The sequence below is a fragment of the Elephas maximus genome, chromosome 9, assembly GCF_024166365.1.
Source record: "Elephas maximus indicus isolate mEleMax1 chromosome 9, mEleMax1 primary haplotype, whole genome shotgun sequence".
Classification (NCBI taxonomy): Eukaryota; Metazoa; Chordata; class Mammalia; order Proboscidea; family Elephantidae; genus Elephas; species Elephas maximus.
Window position 1 is genome coordinate 93799788 of NC_064827.1, and position 18623 is coordinate 93818410.

General features: G+C 44.8%; 1 protein-coding gene across 2 annotated transcripts in view; it reads right to left on the reverse strand.

Annotated features, from left to right (window-relative positions):
* Window positions 1-18623, reverse strand: part of GNA14 (G protein subunit alpha 14) — a 217099-nt gene that overhangs the window by 13456 nt on the left and 185020 nt on the right. For both annotated transcript variants that reach the window (XM_049897024.1, XM_049897023.1), the window contains exon 3: window positions 4060-4214. In XM_049897024.1, coding sequence (XP_049752981.1) covers window positions 4060-4214 — 155 coding nt within the window. The remainder of the gene's footprint in view (window positions 1-4059; window positions 4215-18623) is intronic.

Genomic DNA, 18623 nt, shown 5'->3' on the forward strand with positions numbered 1-18623 from the left:
GGTTAGAGATTCAATTCTACCCTGAGGAGCCTCGGAAGAAAGACCTGGAGATTGACTTCCAGAAAATCATATTGAAAACCCTGTGAAGCACAGTTTTACTCTGACACACATGGGGTCACCATGAGTCAGAATTGACAGGGCAACAACTGGTTGATTTTTTTTTGTTTTTTGTATTTTGCTGAGGTAGAGAGATGGTTGCAGAAAAATCACCCCTCTTCACCACATCCTCCCTTTCTACCAGCAGACTCACATCAACCTAAAAAATTCTTCCTTCGCTGAGCTCCAGCTTCCATCTCCCGTTATCCGCCTCTATCTCGCCCATCTTTTCCTTGCTTGCCTCTTTGTAAAGAGATAACTCATTGGAATTGGAAACTGGGAGCCATAGGCTTGCACTGGAGGCAAGGCCACCTAAAACCCACATGTAAGCCTCTATGTGTTAAGTATGCCTGCAGATTCAAGTAGATGTGTTCTAAGTCTTTCTACTTTTGAACCTTTAAGGTGCCTCATAGCACTCTGAGTTACTTAGACCAGGGTTTCTCGACTCAGTGGAGTGACATTTTGGGATGGATAATTCTGTTGTGTTGCCCTGGTGGTACAGCTCGGCTTCTAACCAAAAAAGTCAGCAGTTCAAATCCACCAGCCACTCCTTGGAAACCCTGTGGGGCAGTTCTACTCTGTCCTATAGGGTCACTATGAGTTGGACCCGACTCAACGGCACCTAAAACAACAATTCTCCACTGTTGTGGCTGTCCTGTGCATTGTAGGACGTTCAGCAGCATCTCTGCCCTCTATCCACTAGATGTCAGTAGCACCTACCCAGTTGTGATGACAAGAAGTCCCCAGACACTGACAAATGTCCCAAGGGTAGGGGACAGGGCAAAATCACCTCCTGTTGAGAACCACTGACCTAGACGAGGAAAGCACAAGTGCCTGATATCCTGCCAGTTCAGAAGGCTGCACAATTGAACGGGTTCTACCATTTTTTCTGTTCCACTTCTGTCCACCACCCCAGCCACTCTCCACATCCCTCTCAAGGCTCTAGCCCAGTTTTCAAGGCATTGACTCCTACAGCAGCTCTGGTGGGTATTTTCCAAGTGAGTCCACATCAAAAGCCCAGCCAGTCCCCAGAACCTTCACAGAAGCAAATAGTACCAGGCTGCCTCAGGGAAGGCTAGCAAAGGGGCAAATGCCTTGGCCGACTCTGACGTATGGACTTTCAAAGGCTCCTCCTTCGGACATTTCCTTCCATCTCTTTTCTATGCTGACCCATCTTTTTTTTTTTTTTTTTTAATAATTTTTATTGTGCTTTAATTTTTTTTCTTAAGTGAAAGTTTACAAATCAAGTCAGTCTCTCACACAAAAACTTATATACACCTTGCTACATACTCCCAATCACTCTCCCCCTGATGAGACAGCCTGCTCCCTCCCTCCACTCTCTCTTTTCATGTCCACTTCACCAGCTTCTAACCCCCTCCACCCTCTCATCTCCCCTCCAGGCAGGAGATGCCAACATAGTCTCAAGTGTCCACCTGATCCAAGAAGCTCATGCCTCACCAGCATCCCTCTCCAACCTATTGTCCAGTCCAATCCATGTCTTAAGAGTTGGCTTCAGGAATGGTTCCTGTCCTGGGCAAACAGAAGATCTGGGGACCATGACCGCTGGGGTCCCTCTAGTCTCAGTCAGACCATTATGTCTGGTCTTATGAGAATTTGGGGTCTGCATCCCACTGATCTCCTGCTCCCTCAGGGGCTCTCTGTTGTGTTCCCTATCAGGGCAGTCATCGGTTGTAGCTGGGCACCATCTAGTTCTTCTGGTCTCAGGATGATACAGTCTCTGGTTCATGTGGCCCTTTCTGTCTCTTGGGCTCGTAATCACCTTGTGTCCTTGGTGTTCTTCATTCTCCTTTGATCCAGGTGGCTTGAGACTAATTGATGCATTCTAGATGGCCGCTTGCTAGCGTTTAAGACCCCAGATGCCACTCTTCAAAGTGGGATGCAGAATGTTTTCTTAATAGATTTTATTATGCCAATTGACTTAGATGTCCCCTGAAACCATGGTCCCCAAACCCCTGCCCCTGCTATACTGGCCTTTGAAGCATTCAGTTTATTCAGGAAACTTCTTTGCTTTTGGTTTGGTCCAGTTGTGCTGGCCTCCCCTGTATTGTGTGTTGTCTTTCCCTTCACCTAAAGTAGTTCTTATCTACTACCTAATTAGTGAATACACCTCTGCCACCCTCCCTCCCTCCCCCCTCTTGTAACTACAAAAGAGTGTTTGCTTCTCAGTTTAAACTATTTCTCAAGTTCTTATAATAGTGCTGGCCCAACATCTTATCAGTGCCTTCTTTTATGTTTCTTGTCCTGCCTTGATGTACTCTTGCCTTCCTGTAGTCAGATCAGCTTGGCAAACCAGGAATAATGACATCAAACACTCACCCAGGGACAAGCACCAAAGGAAGGCCAGTGAAACAGCAGGAGGTAATATTTCCGGTTTCCCCTTCTCTCCATTGCCTAGTACAGACAACGGGGTGAACCACCTGGCCAAAGCCAGCTCAGAGGGCTGGCTGAAGGCCAGGGATGGGTCTGGGGAAAGGATTTCAGAGCCCCCAGAGGATGGACAGTGGTATGGGGCAAGGGAGACGGCCGAGCAGCAGAAGTAGGGATCACTGACTCCTCAAGGCAGGACCATGCGTGATCAAACTGTGTACCCAGTACTTGGCTGACAGAGTTATTACCTTGGGACATTCTTAAGAAAATGAAATTCTGTGATTTCTGTGGGATAGTTTGCATGAAGGGATTAATGATTGAAAACTAGAGCTTTATGCATCCAAAACATAGTGTGTAGGCCCTAGCAGAGGGGACATTGGTGGCTTGGTGGTAGAATTTTCATCTTCCATGCAGGAGACCCGGGTTTGATTCCCAGCAAATCCACCTCGTGTGCGGCCACCATCCATCTGTCAGTGGAGGCTTGCGTGTTGCTTTGACGGTGAACAGGTTTCAGGAGAGCTTCCAGACTAAGATGGACTTAGAAAGGCCTGGCGATCTACTTCCAAAAATCAGCCAATGAAAACCCTAGGGATCACAACAGTCTGATCCTGCGGGTGGTGCAGGACTAGGCAGCGTTTCGTTTCCTTCAGAGGCTGACTCTATGGGTAGCTTAAAACACACACACACACACACACACACACACAACCAAGCAGTTGTGGACTGGGCTTCCTTTACGTGCTGGGCCGCAGATACCCACAATGCCCACTAGAGGGCAGAAGCAGCTCACCAGCTGACAAGCCTATTGCGTTGCTGCTGTTCTAAACTCTGGTTTTAGAACAAGTGGACCTCAGTCTTCTGACCAGGAAGCCAGACAGAGGAGAGAGGTGGCAGCCAGGAGCAGGTGCACTCCCTGTTTAAATTGGATCATTTTAGCAACTCAACTGGGATCAATCCCACTGAAGAAGACCAAATTTGAGCCTGTCCGTGAAAACGACAGTCTTAGAACACAGTGAGGAAAGGTGGGTGTCTGCAAGAGGAGGGATCTGGGGGTCCATGGGTTGATAGAGGGTTTAGGAGGTGGTACGCAGAACTCCCGCCTTCCATGCAGGAGACCCAGGTTCAATTCCCGGCCAATGCATGTCATGTGCAGTCACCACTGTCTGTCAGTGGAAGCTTGCGTTATTACTCTGATGCTGAATAAGTTTCAGTGGGGCTTCCAGACTAAGATAGACTAGGAAGAAAGGCCTGCCAATCTACTTCTGAAAATCAGCCAATAAAAACCCTTTGAGTCACAACAGAACATTGTCACCACCAACCATGGGGATGACACAGGACCGGGCAGCATTTAGTCCTGTCGCTCATGGGGTTCCCATGAGTTGGGAGCCAACTCGACAGCACCTAACAACAACTACAAGAGGGGCACCAAGAAGGAAGAGGGGGACACAGAAGGGCAAGAGGGAGATGGTGCCAGTTCTTCAAAGGGCTGCTTCCCTGGCTGCCCAGAGAGGAGCTCCTTTGAAGGCTGGCTGCACTTGCCCGAGAGCCGTCTGGGCAGCGGCCAGGCTCTGTACTCACTACTTGGCAGAGTCCGAAAGCTGGTACTCCCTCCTGCGGTCATAGCACTCCTGGATTCCGGGGTCCTGCCACAGCTGTTTGATGGCCTCTACCTGGGCCCTGGATAACGCTGACACCTTGTCCACCTCCACTTCTTTGATGATCTGGGCATTTTCCTGCTCGAAGAAAAGAGAACGTTCCATTAGGCAAAGGGAAGGAACCCACCTCATCTGTGACTGGGTCCCTTGGCCCAGGAGGATGACTCCAGGTGCCGGTGTGTGGCAGGTGCCCTCGGAGGGGCTGCTCCACTCAGACCACACCCTGAGACCTGTGGCCTCTGTCCCCATGGTGCCCTGGGCCCGTTTCACCAGTGTTCAAGGCCCAGTCCTACGATAGAGAAACCCTGAACCATCACCTATACCAACAAACGACATCCTTATTAACATGCTAGTCATTTGAATGTCTGAGTAGACAACAGAGCAATTTAAAAGTAACCATTATCATCAGGGCCTACAAAGAGTTGGGTGGTAGAAGCAGCCTAACTCCCCCCACGCCCACCCCCACCCCCGTGCCGGCAAAAAAAAAAAAAAACCCACTGCCGTAGAGTCGATTCCGACTCATGGTGACCCTAAAGGACAGAGTAGAACTGCCCCCATAGAGTTTCCAAGGAGCACCTGGCAGATTCTAACTGCCGACTCTTGGTTAGCAGCCGTAGCACTTAACCACTACGCCACCAGGGTTTCCACAATGTCTTTAGAGAATTGAAAAACACTAATCAATAATAACACCAACTAAAAGTCAGCCTGCTTTTATTATCATGTGTTACTGATCAAAGACCTTCTCCTATGGGGCAGACCCATCCCACTACACCCTCTCCCCAAGCCCCACCATATGTCTCTGATTACTATAATATTACTATATTTATTATTGCCATGGTTATTAAGGAAACCCTGGTGGCATAGTGGTTAAGTGCCACGGCTGCTAACCAAAAGGTCAGCAGTTCAAATCCACCAGGCACTCCTTGGAAACCCCATGGGGGCAGTTTTCTACTCTGTCCTGTAGGGTTGCTATGAGTCGGAACTGACTCGACAGCAATGGGTTTTTATGGTTATTAAATAATTAATGCTCTATTGTTCTCTTATTACAGTACTTGTTACGATCATTATTACTGTAATTATCAGTATTACAGCAGTTACCATTTACTGGCCACATACTATGTGTCAAGGGCATTACATATGTTATCTCATTTAATCAATGGAAATCTAGCACAAGGCCAGAAATCTTTCCAAACTTTAGAAAACGAAAATGATCAGGCTGGCAGGAATCCACCACTTTTCCATGCGTTGGCCCCAGAGACTCCGCCTCCCTTCCTTGGCTGCCAGTTGCTGCAGACAAGCAACTCCTGGCCAGAGAGACCGGAATCCACCTCTTCTCTCCCATCTTCCCCCATCTCACAGCGGTCACGCCATGGTGGGGCTGGCGGAGCACTGGAGCTTTGAGTCAGCACGGCAACGCCTGACAGCTGGGGTCTCCTCAAGCGCATATGGTACCCACTGAAAAGCTGCTCTCATTCTGTATTGTTCATCCCATAATTGTCGAAGAGGAAGCTGGAGAAAGGGGGGCCTTACACATTCTCATGGCCAAGGGCAAAACCAAGGGCTGTGATGAAGTTAGCATGACTTTGCCCACATCCGTCACAGGGTGAATATCAACTCTACCCCTAGACTGTGGGATGCTGGGGGCAGGGAGCTCAAACAAGGCAGAGTCAGGATGAGTTAGTGGGAAGTACCCTGGACCAGAAATCAGAACTCTGAATTCCAAGTAGGGAAGTGGGACTTTTAGGGACCCCAACAAGTTCCTGGTCTCAGCAGCATAGTCATTTGTAGAAAATATCATTCAAAGGAAGGCTGAGCTAGTCTAATCATAGCAAATACCTAATAAATATTTCTTGCTGGCAAAAACAGGTGACCTTGACGGTCCTTAAACCATGACTTGTAAGCCCACCCCAGTGGCACGTTTTGTATCATCTGCCCTATTCTTAGCCAGAGAGAATAATGAATGGAGAAGCTGGACAGGGCTTGTGTGGAGCAGAAGGGCTCTCTCTCACTCCCCTCCTTCTCTAGCCCCCCTCCCTCCTCCAAAATTAAATCATTTAGCTCTAACCTCTGAAATTAAAACATCTGTTTTCCTCTCTGTCATCCTGGTAAGTCAGGAAGTACCTCAAGGGGAGGAGGTCACGATCTTATTTGTCCTAGTATCTCAGAAGCTGTTGCTGTCGAGTTGATTCCGACTCATAGTGACCCCATAGAACAGAGAAGAACTGCCCCACAGGGTTTCCAAAGAGTGGCTGGTGGATTCAAACTGCAAACCTTTTGGTTAGCAGCCTTAGTTCTTAATCACTGAACCACCAGGGCCCCAAAATCTAACACCAAAAAAAAAAAAAAAAAGACCAAACCCATTGCCATGGAGTCAATTTTGACCCATAGCAACCCTACAGGACAGCATTAGCTCTTAACCATTGTACCACCTAGAACCCAACCAAATCAAACTCACTGCCATCGAGTTGATTCCAACTCATAGCGACCCTACAGGACAAAGTAGAACTGCCCCACAGGGTTTCCAAGGAGTGACTGGTGGATTCAAACTGCCGACCTTTTGGTTAGCAGCCGTAGCTCTTAGCCACTATGCCACCAGGGTTTCAGAACCTAGCACAGTGCCTGGCAAATAATAGGTGTCCTCTAAGGATGTGTGCAGGACATCTGTGGTGAAGTGGTTAAGAGCCTAAGCTGCTAACCAAAAGGTCAGCAGTTCGAATGCACCAGCCACTCCTTGGGAACCCTATGGGGCAGTTCTACTCTGTCCTATAGGGTCACTATGAGTCAGAATCGACTCAACGGCACACGGCAACAGCGAGGATGTATGCCTTTAGTGAACATCTGTTGCGTGTATAACATGTATCTATCTGACAGACAGAAAATCCCAAGAAAATAATAGCAAACAAATGCTCAAGTAGGATAGTGGAAGTCTGTACAGGGCCCAGCAGGAACACAAAGGGGCTAGAGGGCAGGGGCAAGACACTTGTTGGTACATCGTGGCCAACTTGTCTTTCTGGCTCTGCCCCTGGTGGCAGTCAGCACCCTGGCTTTTTGTGGCACAGGCCTCTTATACTGCCCTCCTAAACTTAATTATGAAAATTTAGCTCAACTTTTGAGAGTTAGGGAGCCCTGGTGGTGCAGTGGTTAAGAGCTTAGCTGCTAATCAAAAGGTCGGTAGTTTGAATCCACCAGCCGCTCCCTGGAAACCCTATGGGGCAGTTGTACTATGTCCTATAGGGTCGCTATGAGTCGGAACCTACTGGATAAATAAAAAAAATACCACCTAACAATTGAGAGTTAGCGCTGTGGTAGTTATCAGGATGTCACAGCCATTTCTCTCTCTTCTCACAGCGCGATGCAAACTCTCTCAAAAGAGGGCTCTACTACCTTTTAAAAAAAAATAAATTTTCTTACTGAAGTATGAGATGAGTGACTTCTTAACACCATTAACAATGTCTGTGCATAGAAAGAGCAGGTTTTTGTGCCTATTTTCCTCTGGCTTGGCTAAATAATTTCATGTCATGCCATCCAACACAAGTGTATGGACATTTTGATGGCCATATTCAAGCCCCCTTTCTAGGAGTAAAAACCGAACCCAGACCCAAACTTGTTGCCGTCAGGTCAATTCTGACTCATGGCGACCCCAGGTGTTACAGAGTAGAAGTGCTCCATAGGATTTTTCTTAGCTGTACTATTTTACAGAAGCAGATCACCTGGACTTTCTCCTGCAATGCTGCTGGGCGGGCTTGAACTGCCAACCTTCAGGTTAGCAGCTGATCACAAAACAGTTGTGTCAGCTAGGGACTCTAAGAGCAAGGGGCCTATTAAACAATGTGCGGGAAGTGCTGTGTCATTTAAGGCTGGCTTCTTCCTCTCAGGGAAAAGGGAAGAACAGTTGGAAGAGGATCAGGTTTGGGGACAATATCACCACTTGGCCGGGGATGTGCTGCGTGTGACATCCAGGAAACAGTGTGTGAGCAAGTCTGCAGTTCACAGGAGAGGTCCAGGCTAGAGGAGTCTATTGAGTTGAAAGTGTTTGTTTAATTGAAAAGAAAAGAAGAAAAAAATCACAAGAGAGTAAACACTATAGGAGCAAACTCAGCAGAAACATGACCAGGTTCGCAAACACTGAGCTAATAACTGGCTTTTCCTCTTTTTCTTTCTCAAACAAACCACCATTTTCACTGCTTTGAAGGGGAAACACAGAAAGCAGATGTTGTGCATGTGTTTCTCTCAGAAATTCCCAGGGTGACATAAAAGGAGCTGCTTATGCAGGGGTGCCTTGGCGGCTTCCCGCATGGACGTGGCTGCCCTGTGGCAGTCCCTGCGAGCCCCACAGGCCAGGAGAGCCCGGCCAGCAGCCAGCTCACTGGATCCTCGCCAGGGGGCGCCTCTGACACTGCTCACGCTCCAGGACTGTGAGGAGGGTGGCGGGGCGGGCGACAGCACAGAGAGGGAGGGACGGGGGGAGGGGGCAGGCAAAACCTTCTTCTCCAAACCCCACTTATGCAGTGACTAGAGAAAACTTCTCCCCCATTGTCAGGGAGCCAGAGTTTTTATTCTTTTGTCAGATAGCTAAGCATTTTCATTAAAAATTATGTACATGAACATATTATAGATGTTAAAAGCTTGATTTAATAACTTAATTTAATTTAATAATATTTCAAGTGTCTAGTCTTATATATAGGCCCTGGAAGGTACAGAAAGTTAAGCTCTTGACTACTAGCTGAAAGGTTGGTGGTTCGAACTCACCCACAGGAACCTCAGAAGACAGGCCTAGAGATCTGCTCCCGAAAAGACACAGCCTTGAAAACCCTGTGTTGTTATTAGGTGCCGTCGAGTCAGTGCCAACTAATAGTGATCCTAAGTACAACAGAATGAAATACTGCCCGGTCTTTCACCATCCTCACAACTGTTATACTTGAACCCATTGCAGCATAGGCTGTGTCAATCCATTTCGTTGAGTGTCTTTCTCTTTTTCACTGCCCTTCTACTTCACTAGGAACCCTGGTGGCTTAGTGGTTAAGAGCTTGGCTGCTAAACAAAAGGTTGGCAGTTCAAATCCACCAGCTGCTCCTTGGAAACCCTACGGGAAAGTTCTATTCCGTCCTTTAGGGCTGCTATGAGTCAGAAGAGGCTCGACAGCACCTAACAACAGCCACTTTACCAAGCATGATGTCCTTCTCCAAGGATTGGTCCCTTCTGATAACATGTCCAAAGTATGCAAGACGGAGTCTTGCCATTCTTGCTACTAATGAACATTCTGGCTGTATTTCTCCCAAGGCAGATTTGTTCATTCTTCTGACAGTCCATGGTACATTTAATGTTCTTCGCAAACACCATAATTCAAAGGCATCAATTCTTCTTCAGTCTTCTTTATTCATTGTCCAGCTTTCACATTTATATGAGGTGACTGAAAACACCATGGCTTGGGTCAGGCACACCTTAGTCTTTAAAGTGACATCTTTGCTTTTTAACACTTTAAAGAGGTCTTTTGCAGCAGATCTGCCCAATGCAATACATCGTTTGATTTCCTGACTGCTGCTTCCATGGGCGTTGACTGTGTATTCAAGGAAAATGAAATCCTTTACAACTTCAGTATTTTCTCTGTTTATGATGATGTTGCTGATTGGTGCAGCTGTGAGGATTTTTGTTTTCTTTATGCTGAGATGCAATCCATATCGAGGCTGTAATCTTTGACCTTACTAGTAAGTGCTTCAAGTCCTCTTCACTTTCAGCAAGCAAGATTGTGTTAACTGCATATCTCAGGTTGTTACCGAGTCTTCCTCCAATCCTGATGCTTTGCCCTTCTTCATATAATCCAGCTTCTAGAATTATTTGCTCAGCATACAGAGTGAATAAGTATGGTGGTGAAAGAATACAGTCCTGACACACATCTTTCCTGACTTTAAGCCATGCAGTATCCCCTTTTTCTGGTCTATGTACAGGTTCCTAAGGAGCACAATTAAGTGTTCTGGAGTTCCCATTCTTCAACATGCTATCCATAACTTGTTATAATCCAGTTAAACGCATTTGCATAGTCAATAAAACACAGGTAAACATCTTTCTGGTATTTTCTCCTTTCAGCAAAGATCCATCTGACATCGGCAATGATGCCTTCTGAATCCGGCTTGAATTTCTGGCAGTTCCCTGTCGATGTACTGCTGCAACCACTTTTGAATGATCTTTAGCAAAATTTTACTTATGTGTAATATTAATGGAAACCCTGGTGGCACAGTGGTTAAGTGCTATGGCTGCTAACCAAAGGGTCGGCAGTTCGAATCCGCCAGGCACTCCTTGGAAACTCTATGGGGCAGTTCTACTCTGTCCTATAGGGTCGCTATGAGTCGGAATCGACTCAACAGCACTGGGTTTGGTTTTTTGGTTTGGTGATATTAAAGATACTGTTCAATAATTTCTGCATTCTGTTGGATCACCTTTCTTTGGAATGGGTACAAATATGGATCTCTTCCAGTTGGTTGGCCAGGTGGCTGTCTTCTAAATTTCGTGGCATAGACAAGTGAGCACTTCCAGCAGTGCATCTCAGTTGGTATTCTGTCAGTTCCTGGAGCCTTGTTTTTTGCCAATGCCTGAAGTGCAGCTTGGACCTCTCCTTTCTGTACCATTGGTTCTTCATCATATGTTACTTCCTGAAATAGTTGAACACTGACCAGTTCCTTTCGGTACAATGACTCTTTGTATTCCTTCCATCTTCTTTTGACGCTTCCCTGTAGAATCCTTCAATACTCCAACTCAAGGCTTGAGTTTTTATTTCAGTTCTTTCAGCTTGAGAAACGCCAAGAGTGTTCTTCCCTTTGGTTTTCTATCTCCAGGACCGTTATGGATTGAATTGTGTCCCCCTAAAATGTGTGTCAACTTGGCTAGGCCATGATTCCCAGTATTGTGTGATTGTCATCTGATATGATTTTCCCAAGTGTTGTGAAGCCTACCTCTATGATGTTAATGAGTTCGGATTGGTGGCAGTTATGTTAATGAGTCAGGACTCAATCTACAAGATTAGTCTGTGTCTTAAGTCAATTTCTTTTGAGATATAAAAGAGAGAAGAGAGCAGATACTGGGGTGCCTCATACCATCAAGACAGTGCCAGGAGAAGACTCCATCCTTTGGAACCAGGGTCCCTGCACTAAAAAGTTCCTCAACCAGGGAAAATTCATGACAAGGGGTGAACCTCAGGAGTGACTTCATTACTGAGCTAAAAAGGTGTCCAGAGGCCATACTCTCGGGGTTTCTCCAGTCTCCGTCAGGCCAGTAAGTCTGGTTTTTTTTTTTTTTTTTTTAGTTAGAATTTTGTTCTACATTTTTCCCCTAGAGCCAATAGAGAGAGAAAGCCTCCTCCTGGAGCTGACAGCCTGATTTGGACTCCTAGCCTCCTAGACAGTGAGAGAATAAATTTTTCTTTGTTAAAGCCATTCGCTTGTGGTATTTCTGCTATAGCAGCACTAGATAACTAAGACAAGGTCTTTGCACATGTCATTATAATACTGTACTTTGTCTTCTGAAGCCTCCCTTTGAAATCTTCTGTTCAGCGTTTCTTCCTTTTGCTTTAGCTACTCTATGTTCAAAAGCAACTTTCGGAGTCTCTTCTGACATCCATTTTGGTCTTTTCTTTCTTTCCTGTCATTTTAGTGACCTCTTGCTTTCTTCGTTCATGATGTCCTTGATGTTATTCTACAACTTATTTGGTCTTAGGTCATTAGTGTTCAATGCATCAAATCTATTTTTGAGATGGTCTCTAAATTCAGGTGAGATATACTCAAGGTCATACTTTGGCTCTGGAGGATTTGTTCTAATTTTCTTCAACTTCAACTTGAACTTGCATATGAGCAATTGATGGTCTGTTCCACAGTTGGCCCCTGGCCTTCTTCTCACTGGTGATATTGAGCTCTTCCATTGCCTGTTTCCACAGATGTAGTCGATTTGATTCCTGTGTATTCCATCTAGTGAGGTCCACATGTACAGTCACCATTTATGTTGTTGAAAAAAGGTATTTGCAATGAAGAAGTTATTGGTCTTGCAAAACTCTATGAAGCAATATCTGGTGTTGTTTCTATCACCAAGGCCATATTTTCCAACTACCGATTCTTCTTTGTTTCCAACTTTGGCAAAACTCTATGGAGCAGTTCTACGCTGCACACATGGGATTACCATGAGTCAAAATCGACTTGATGGCAACTAACAACAACAACTCTGATATGTACTGCCTATAAACCTCATAAGCTTTATGAGAAGAGACGAGATTAAAGTATACGATTAAAAAAATGAAAGTTCCCTATAACATATTATTTCTGACTTCTGTACAATCATCTCTACTTGATTTAACAAACACATCAAGATCCAGAAATGTACTTCATATTCTATGAAGCAAAAATTATGTAGTAAAACGTCAAGCTCCATCAGCTTTTAAAACATCTCAAACATTCCATTATAAAGAAAATGTCAGAAAAAAGTTCTTCCTGTAGAGAATAAATGAGAAACTTCTACTTCTGACAAGAACAAGGACACTTGAATTAATTCTCCTGATAATGACAACTAGGAATGGTAGACAAAATATTTTTTAAAAATATGCTTGAAAGCAGAGTAAAACCTGTGAAATCTGGAACCTGTGTACGGCAGAAACCTGTCAGAGATGGAAAATGCAAATATTTTCCACTAATAGACAGTGATAGGAAAATGATAAGACTGCACCCTGTCAAAGGTGGGAAACCTGCGAGACCTGGAAAAACAAGGCAGTCCCACTGAGTTCTGGCTTTCACAAGTTTCGCTGTGTTAGACTGCTAACAAACCAAGACCAAACCACACCTGTTGCCATCAAGCAGATTCCTACTCAAAACGACTCATAGAAGAACTGTCCCATAGGGTTTCCAAGGAGCAGCTGGTGGATTTGAACTGCCGACCTTTTGGTTAGCAGTCAAGCTCTTAACCACTGCACCACCTGGGCTCCAGAAAGCTAACAAGATAGTAAATAATTGCTGGGCCAGAAGATAGGAGAGGATGGCACCCAAGGAGTTGAGCTCAGCATTTGTATGACTTTGTCCTGGGGTTTCAGTCTATTCTGGAAGAGGCAGTCGAGAGGCTGAGCAGCTTCTTTTTCCTCATCACAGGGCTCGAGTGACAGGGATTTAAGTTTAAGGACTGGCAAGAGCAAAAGCCTCTTATAAACTCTCTGGCTCTAGGTTGGGATCTCCAAAAGTAGAGGGAGCTGCAAGCCAGTCTCATCTTAAAATGATCTCAATCTCATAAACTGAGTGCTCCCAGGCACCTGGCAGCAGAAAAGGAATCTCCTCCTCGGAAAAAAAAATAAGGCTTTCTTGCCCTCAAATTATTATTATTTGGGGGGGGGGCGATTTTTTTTTGTTATTATTGTTGTACTTTAGATGAAGGTTTACAGAACAAACCAGTTTCTCATTAAACAGTTCATACACATATTGTTTTACAACATTGGTTACCAACCCCACAACATGTCAACACTCTCCCTTCTCGAACTTGGGTTCCCTATTACCAGCTTTCCTGACCCCTCCTGCCTTCTCGTCTTTGTCCCTGGGCTGGTGTGCCCTTTTAGTCTCATTTTGTTTTATGGGCCTGGCTAATCTTTGGCTGAAGTGTGAACCTCAAGAGTGACTTCATTCCTGAGCTAAAATGATGTCCAGGGGCCTTATTCCCAGGGTTTCTCCAGTCTCCATCAGGCCAATAAGTCTGGTCTTTTTTTGTGAGTTAGAATTTTGTTCTACATTTTCCTCCAGCTCTGTCTGGGACCCTCTGTTGTGATCCTTGTCAAAGCAGTCGGTGGTAGTAGTCGGCTACCATCTAGTTGTACTGGACTCAGACTGGTGGAGGTTGTAGTACTTGTGGTCCATTAGTCCTTTGAACTAATCTTCCTCTTATGTCTTTAGTCTTCCTCATTCTTCCTTGCTCCCAATAGGGTGAGACCAATGAAGTATCTTAGATGGCGGCTCACAGGCTTTTAAGACCGCAGACGCTACTCACCAAAGTAGAAAGTAGAACATTTTCTTTATAAACTATGTTATGCCAATTGAGCTAGATGTTCCCCAAGACCATGGTCCCCACAGCCCTCAGCGCAGTAATTTGGTCCCTCAGGGAGTTTGAATGTGTCTATGGAGCTTCCATGACCTTGCCTTATACAAGTTGTGCTGGCTTCCCAGTCAAAAAAAGAATTTTTTTTAATATGTGTCCAGTGTGCCATCAAAAATAACCAGGCATAATGGTAGTAGACTTACTTAAACGTAATTAATGTCACTGAACTATATACTACAAAATGGTCAAAATGACAAACTTTTTGTTATATATATTGTACCACAATTAAAAAACAAACAAAAACCCAGCATGAGAAGACAAGACAACTCCAAGAGACAAAAAAAAAAGGTGACAAGTAAAAACATGGAAAAAGATACAACACGCAAACATTAGCCCCAAAGCAGCTGTAGTTACTCTGTTGCTGTGAAAGTAGACTTTTAGGTAAAAAGCATAACCGGAGATAGTGATATTTCAAAATACAAACAGGTTCAGAAAGACATTCATTTTTACGCAACTTACAATAAAAAGCCACTGTTCTCAAGTTGATACTAACTCATAGCGACCCTATAGAGTAGACCTGCCCCACAGGGTTTCCCAGGCTGTAAATCTTTATGGAAATCGACTGCCACATCTTTCTCCCTCGGAGCGGCTACTGGGTTTGAAACTGCCAACCTTTCAGGTAGCAGCCGAGCACTTTAACCACTGTACCACCAGGGCTCTTTGCAACTAACAACAAAGGCTCAAAATACATAAGGCAAACTTTGACAGATCTCAAAGGAAAAAGAGACAAATGTGGAATATTGTGAGAGATTTATATATAACATAGCTCTCTAACTGACAGAAATGCAGACCCCCACCCCCCCCAAAAAATCAGCGAAGATATGGACAATATGATCTGCAAATTTGACCTTATGGGCACATACAGAATCCTGCACTCAAAATAACTGTAGAATATACTTGTCCCCAAGCATATTTGGAATATTTATAAACTAACCATTTGCTTATTAAGATTTTACATAAAATTTGGTTTTCCAGCTTTTTTTTAGCTTATAGTTTTTTTATTATTATTTTATTATGACATATGTATATATAACAAAAAACTTGCCATTTTTACCATTTTTAAGTGTGCAATTCAGTGACGTTAATTACATTCATCATGTTGTGCTACCATCACCACGATGATCCATTTCCAACATATTTTACGTCACCCCAAACAGAAACTCAGTACTCCCTACTGCCCCCTCCTGCCAGTCCCTGGTAATCACTAATAAACTTCTGTCTCCATGCATCTGCCTATTCCAGGTATTTCTTAAGTGGGATGAGACAATATATGTCTTTTATGTCTAACTTATTTCACTCAGTATAATGTTTTCAAGGCTTATCCATGTGTTAGTACATATCAGAATGTAATTTTACAGCTAAAGACCATTCCATTGTCTGGATATACCACATTTTGTTTATCCATTCATCTCTTGATGAACATTTGGGCTGTTTCCACCTTTTCGCTATTGTGAATAGTGGTGCAATGAACATTAGTGTACAAGCCTCTGTTCGAGGCCTGCTTTTAAGTCTCTTGGGTATATGCGTAGGAGTGGAATTGCTGCATCACGTGGTAGTTCTATTTCTAGCAGCTTTCACTCAGTTTCCAGCTTCTTTAGCTACTCCTGGCTAAAGCAGAGGGCACTCTCAATTAGCCACCCTTGCCACTAGTTCAGCCTACTCAGTCCACAGGCATTTCAACATTTAAACACTGACCTAGAGCCATCGAAGTTTTTCATGAAGGCAATTATGCACCTCACTCAGAATGGAAACTAGGCTTTTCTAATCCAAACATGGGTTGAATCTTTACCTGCAACTTTATTTATCCTTCAATTCTTGTCCTCCTTTTTCTCCTCAGCCTTTCTTCAACAAAAAATGAATAAATAATAGAATTCACTAGCCAGACAGTGCTGGCATGAAAGGCCACGTTACTAATCTTTTCCTATCAGTCAAAAATTTCAGTGGGTTTCACTAAAAGACTCTTTTCAAAGGTTCCTGTGACAAATGATTTTGGCACAAACACCTGCAGTTATAATGAGTGTTAATAATCCAATCGAGAGATGAAATGTGTTGGCCTCATACTGCGTCAACTTGGCTAAACCATAACTGCATTTCCCAGAATTCTCTTCCCTGCATGGTTCTCAGTTAACAGTTTATCGTTGTTAGTTGCCGAGGATCTGGCTCCGACTCACGGCGACCACATGTCTAATAAAAAGAAAGGCAGTCCTATTCTGCACCATCACCCAGCACCATACTGGACAATATTCTGTTGTGATCCATAGGGTTTTCATTCGTTAAATTTCAGAAGTAGATCACCAGGCCGTTCTTCCTAGTCTCTCTGAGTCTGGAAGCTCCACTGAAATCTGTCATGGGTGGCACTGCTGGTATTTGAAATACCAGGGGCATAGCTTCCAGCCTCATAACAACACACAAGCCACCACAGTACCACAGACTGATAAGTGGTAGGGGTTAGGGTTGACCGCAGAGGAATTTGCAGGAGATTTGGAAGGTAGAAATGAAGCAGCTACCATATGCTCTGAAGGTCAAACTCTGCTTCAGCCCACACATGTTGTGGCTGATCTTCTGGCCAACGTCCCTGGCGTGGGCAGCAGCTGCACCCCTGCAACCCCAGCTCCTGCTTGGATGTTCTCCTTCAGATTCTCCAAGTCCTAGGTTAGCTTCCTTCACTATGTCATGGGCAGACACACGTGCAGATCCCGTAGTAACAGTGGCAGCTTCTTCTAGAAGCTGCCTGTGTGGTCAAGACTGGAGGTGGTGAGAGACAGATGCAGGCTCCAGTTCGTTCTTACTCTGCCCTGCTTCACACCAGCTTTCATTCCCAAATGCCAGCCCTGCTGAAGTAGAGCAACTTCGGGCCAACTACCAGCTACGCAGGGGCAACAGCCTTCCGACACCTTCTTTAAGCTCCAACAGTTACCTCAGGTGCAATTCCTATAATAAATCCATTATTCCATATCCACTTTCAGCACCTTTAATTCCCTCATCAAACCCAAACTGATACATAGGAGGTTCCATTCTGGTTAATTCAATTTTACTGAAGGGCAACATTTCCTATAATCTTAGGCCCAGGAGAGGTAGAAACATAGGCCTCAGTCGGGTGACCTAAGCGCCCCGAACTCAGCTGGGTGCTGGCAGCCAGACACATTCATCACTCAGTGCACGATATCACACACCTGCTCCATGCCAGATCCGAGCTGGCTGCTGGGAATGTCAAGACAGATAGGACCGTGGCCTTGCCCTTGAGGATTTCTGAATTGCAGCTGTGGAATAGCTACTTACATGGAATAGCTACTTCTGATGAGAGCTATAACAGACTCACACACAAATGCTCAAGGATCAAAGAAAAGGAGAAATTTCAACTTGGGAGGGGAAGGGGATAGGGAAGGTTTCCCCAGGAGGTGGCCTAATGGAGGTAAAGACCATGAATGTGGTTTCCCAACTGAGCTTGCCAAAGATGGCACTGCTAACAGGTGGGGCCATGCCAGCCAATGTGTAGACTCTGCTATGTTACCTTCACATAACATTTCGTGCCCTGACATGCTTTGTGAGTCCCTGGGTGGTGCCAACAGTTAACACAAATGGCTGCCAACCAAAAGATTGGAGGTTCGAGTCCACCAGAAGTATCCTGGAAGAAAGACCTGGCCATCTGCTTCTAAAAATTCAGCCATTGAAAACCTATGGAGCCCAGTCCTTCTCTGACACACATGGAGTCGCCATGAGTCAAAGCTGACTCGATGGCAACTGGTTTGGATTTGGTTTTGGAGATGCTCTGGAAAGCACCTGAACCCTCTCAGGTTCCAGTTATATCTTGAACATATTCAAGGTATAGTTTACTGATCAGCAGATAGTAACTCCCTCAAAAAAAAGAAATAATTACACCCTCTCCTCACTTATCAACATGGTTAGGTTCCAAAGACTAGGTTGTCATGTGAAATTGGTGTTACACGAAAATGGAGGATGACTACATCAGATCACAAAATGGAGGATGACTATATCATTACACAACTGCCTAAACCACTGAGAATCATGGCCAAGATGACACATAACCTTAACCGTCATAGCCACTGTTACTCTCACCTCGCACCTCAGTGTTCATTACTGCCATATGCAAAATAGTTGGATAGCAGATTTTTTACCATTGTCACAAATACAAAATGTTGAGATAGTCGGTAAGTGAGGAGAAGGTGTATATTTGGACAACTGAAGCTGCCTTTCAGAAAATCTTTTTTTGGGGTCAGGTTAACTGTCTGTGCCCAGAGATCGTATAATACAGGCATGCTACGTAGCAAGACAGGCATTTTGTTCCCTTTGCCATTTTGTCCCTCCCCTACTTCACCCTCATTGAGAGGAATTCTTTCAGTTTTATTTATTTATTTA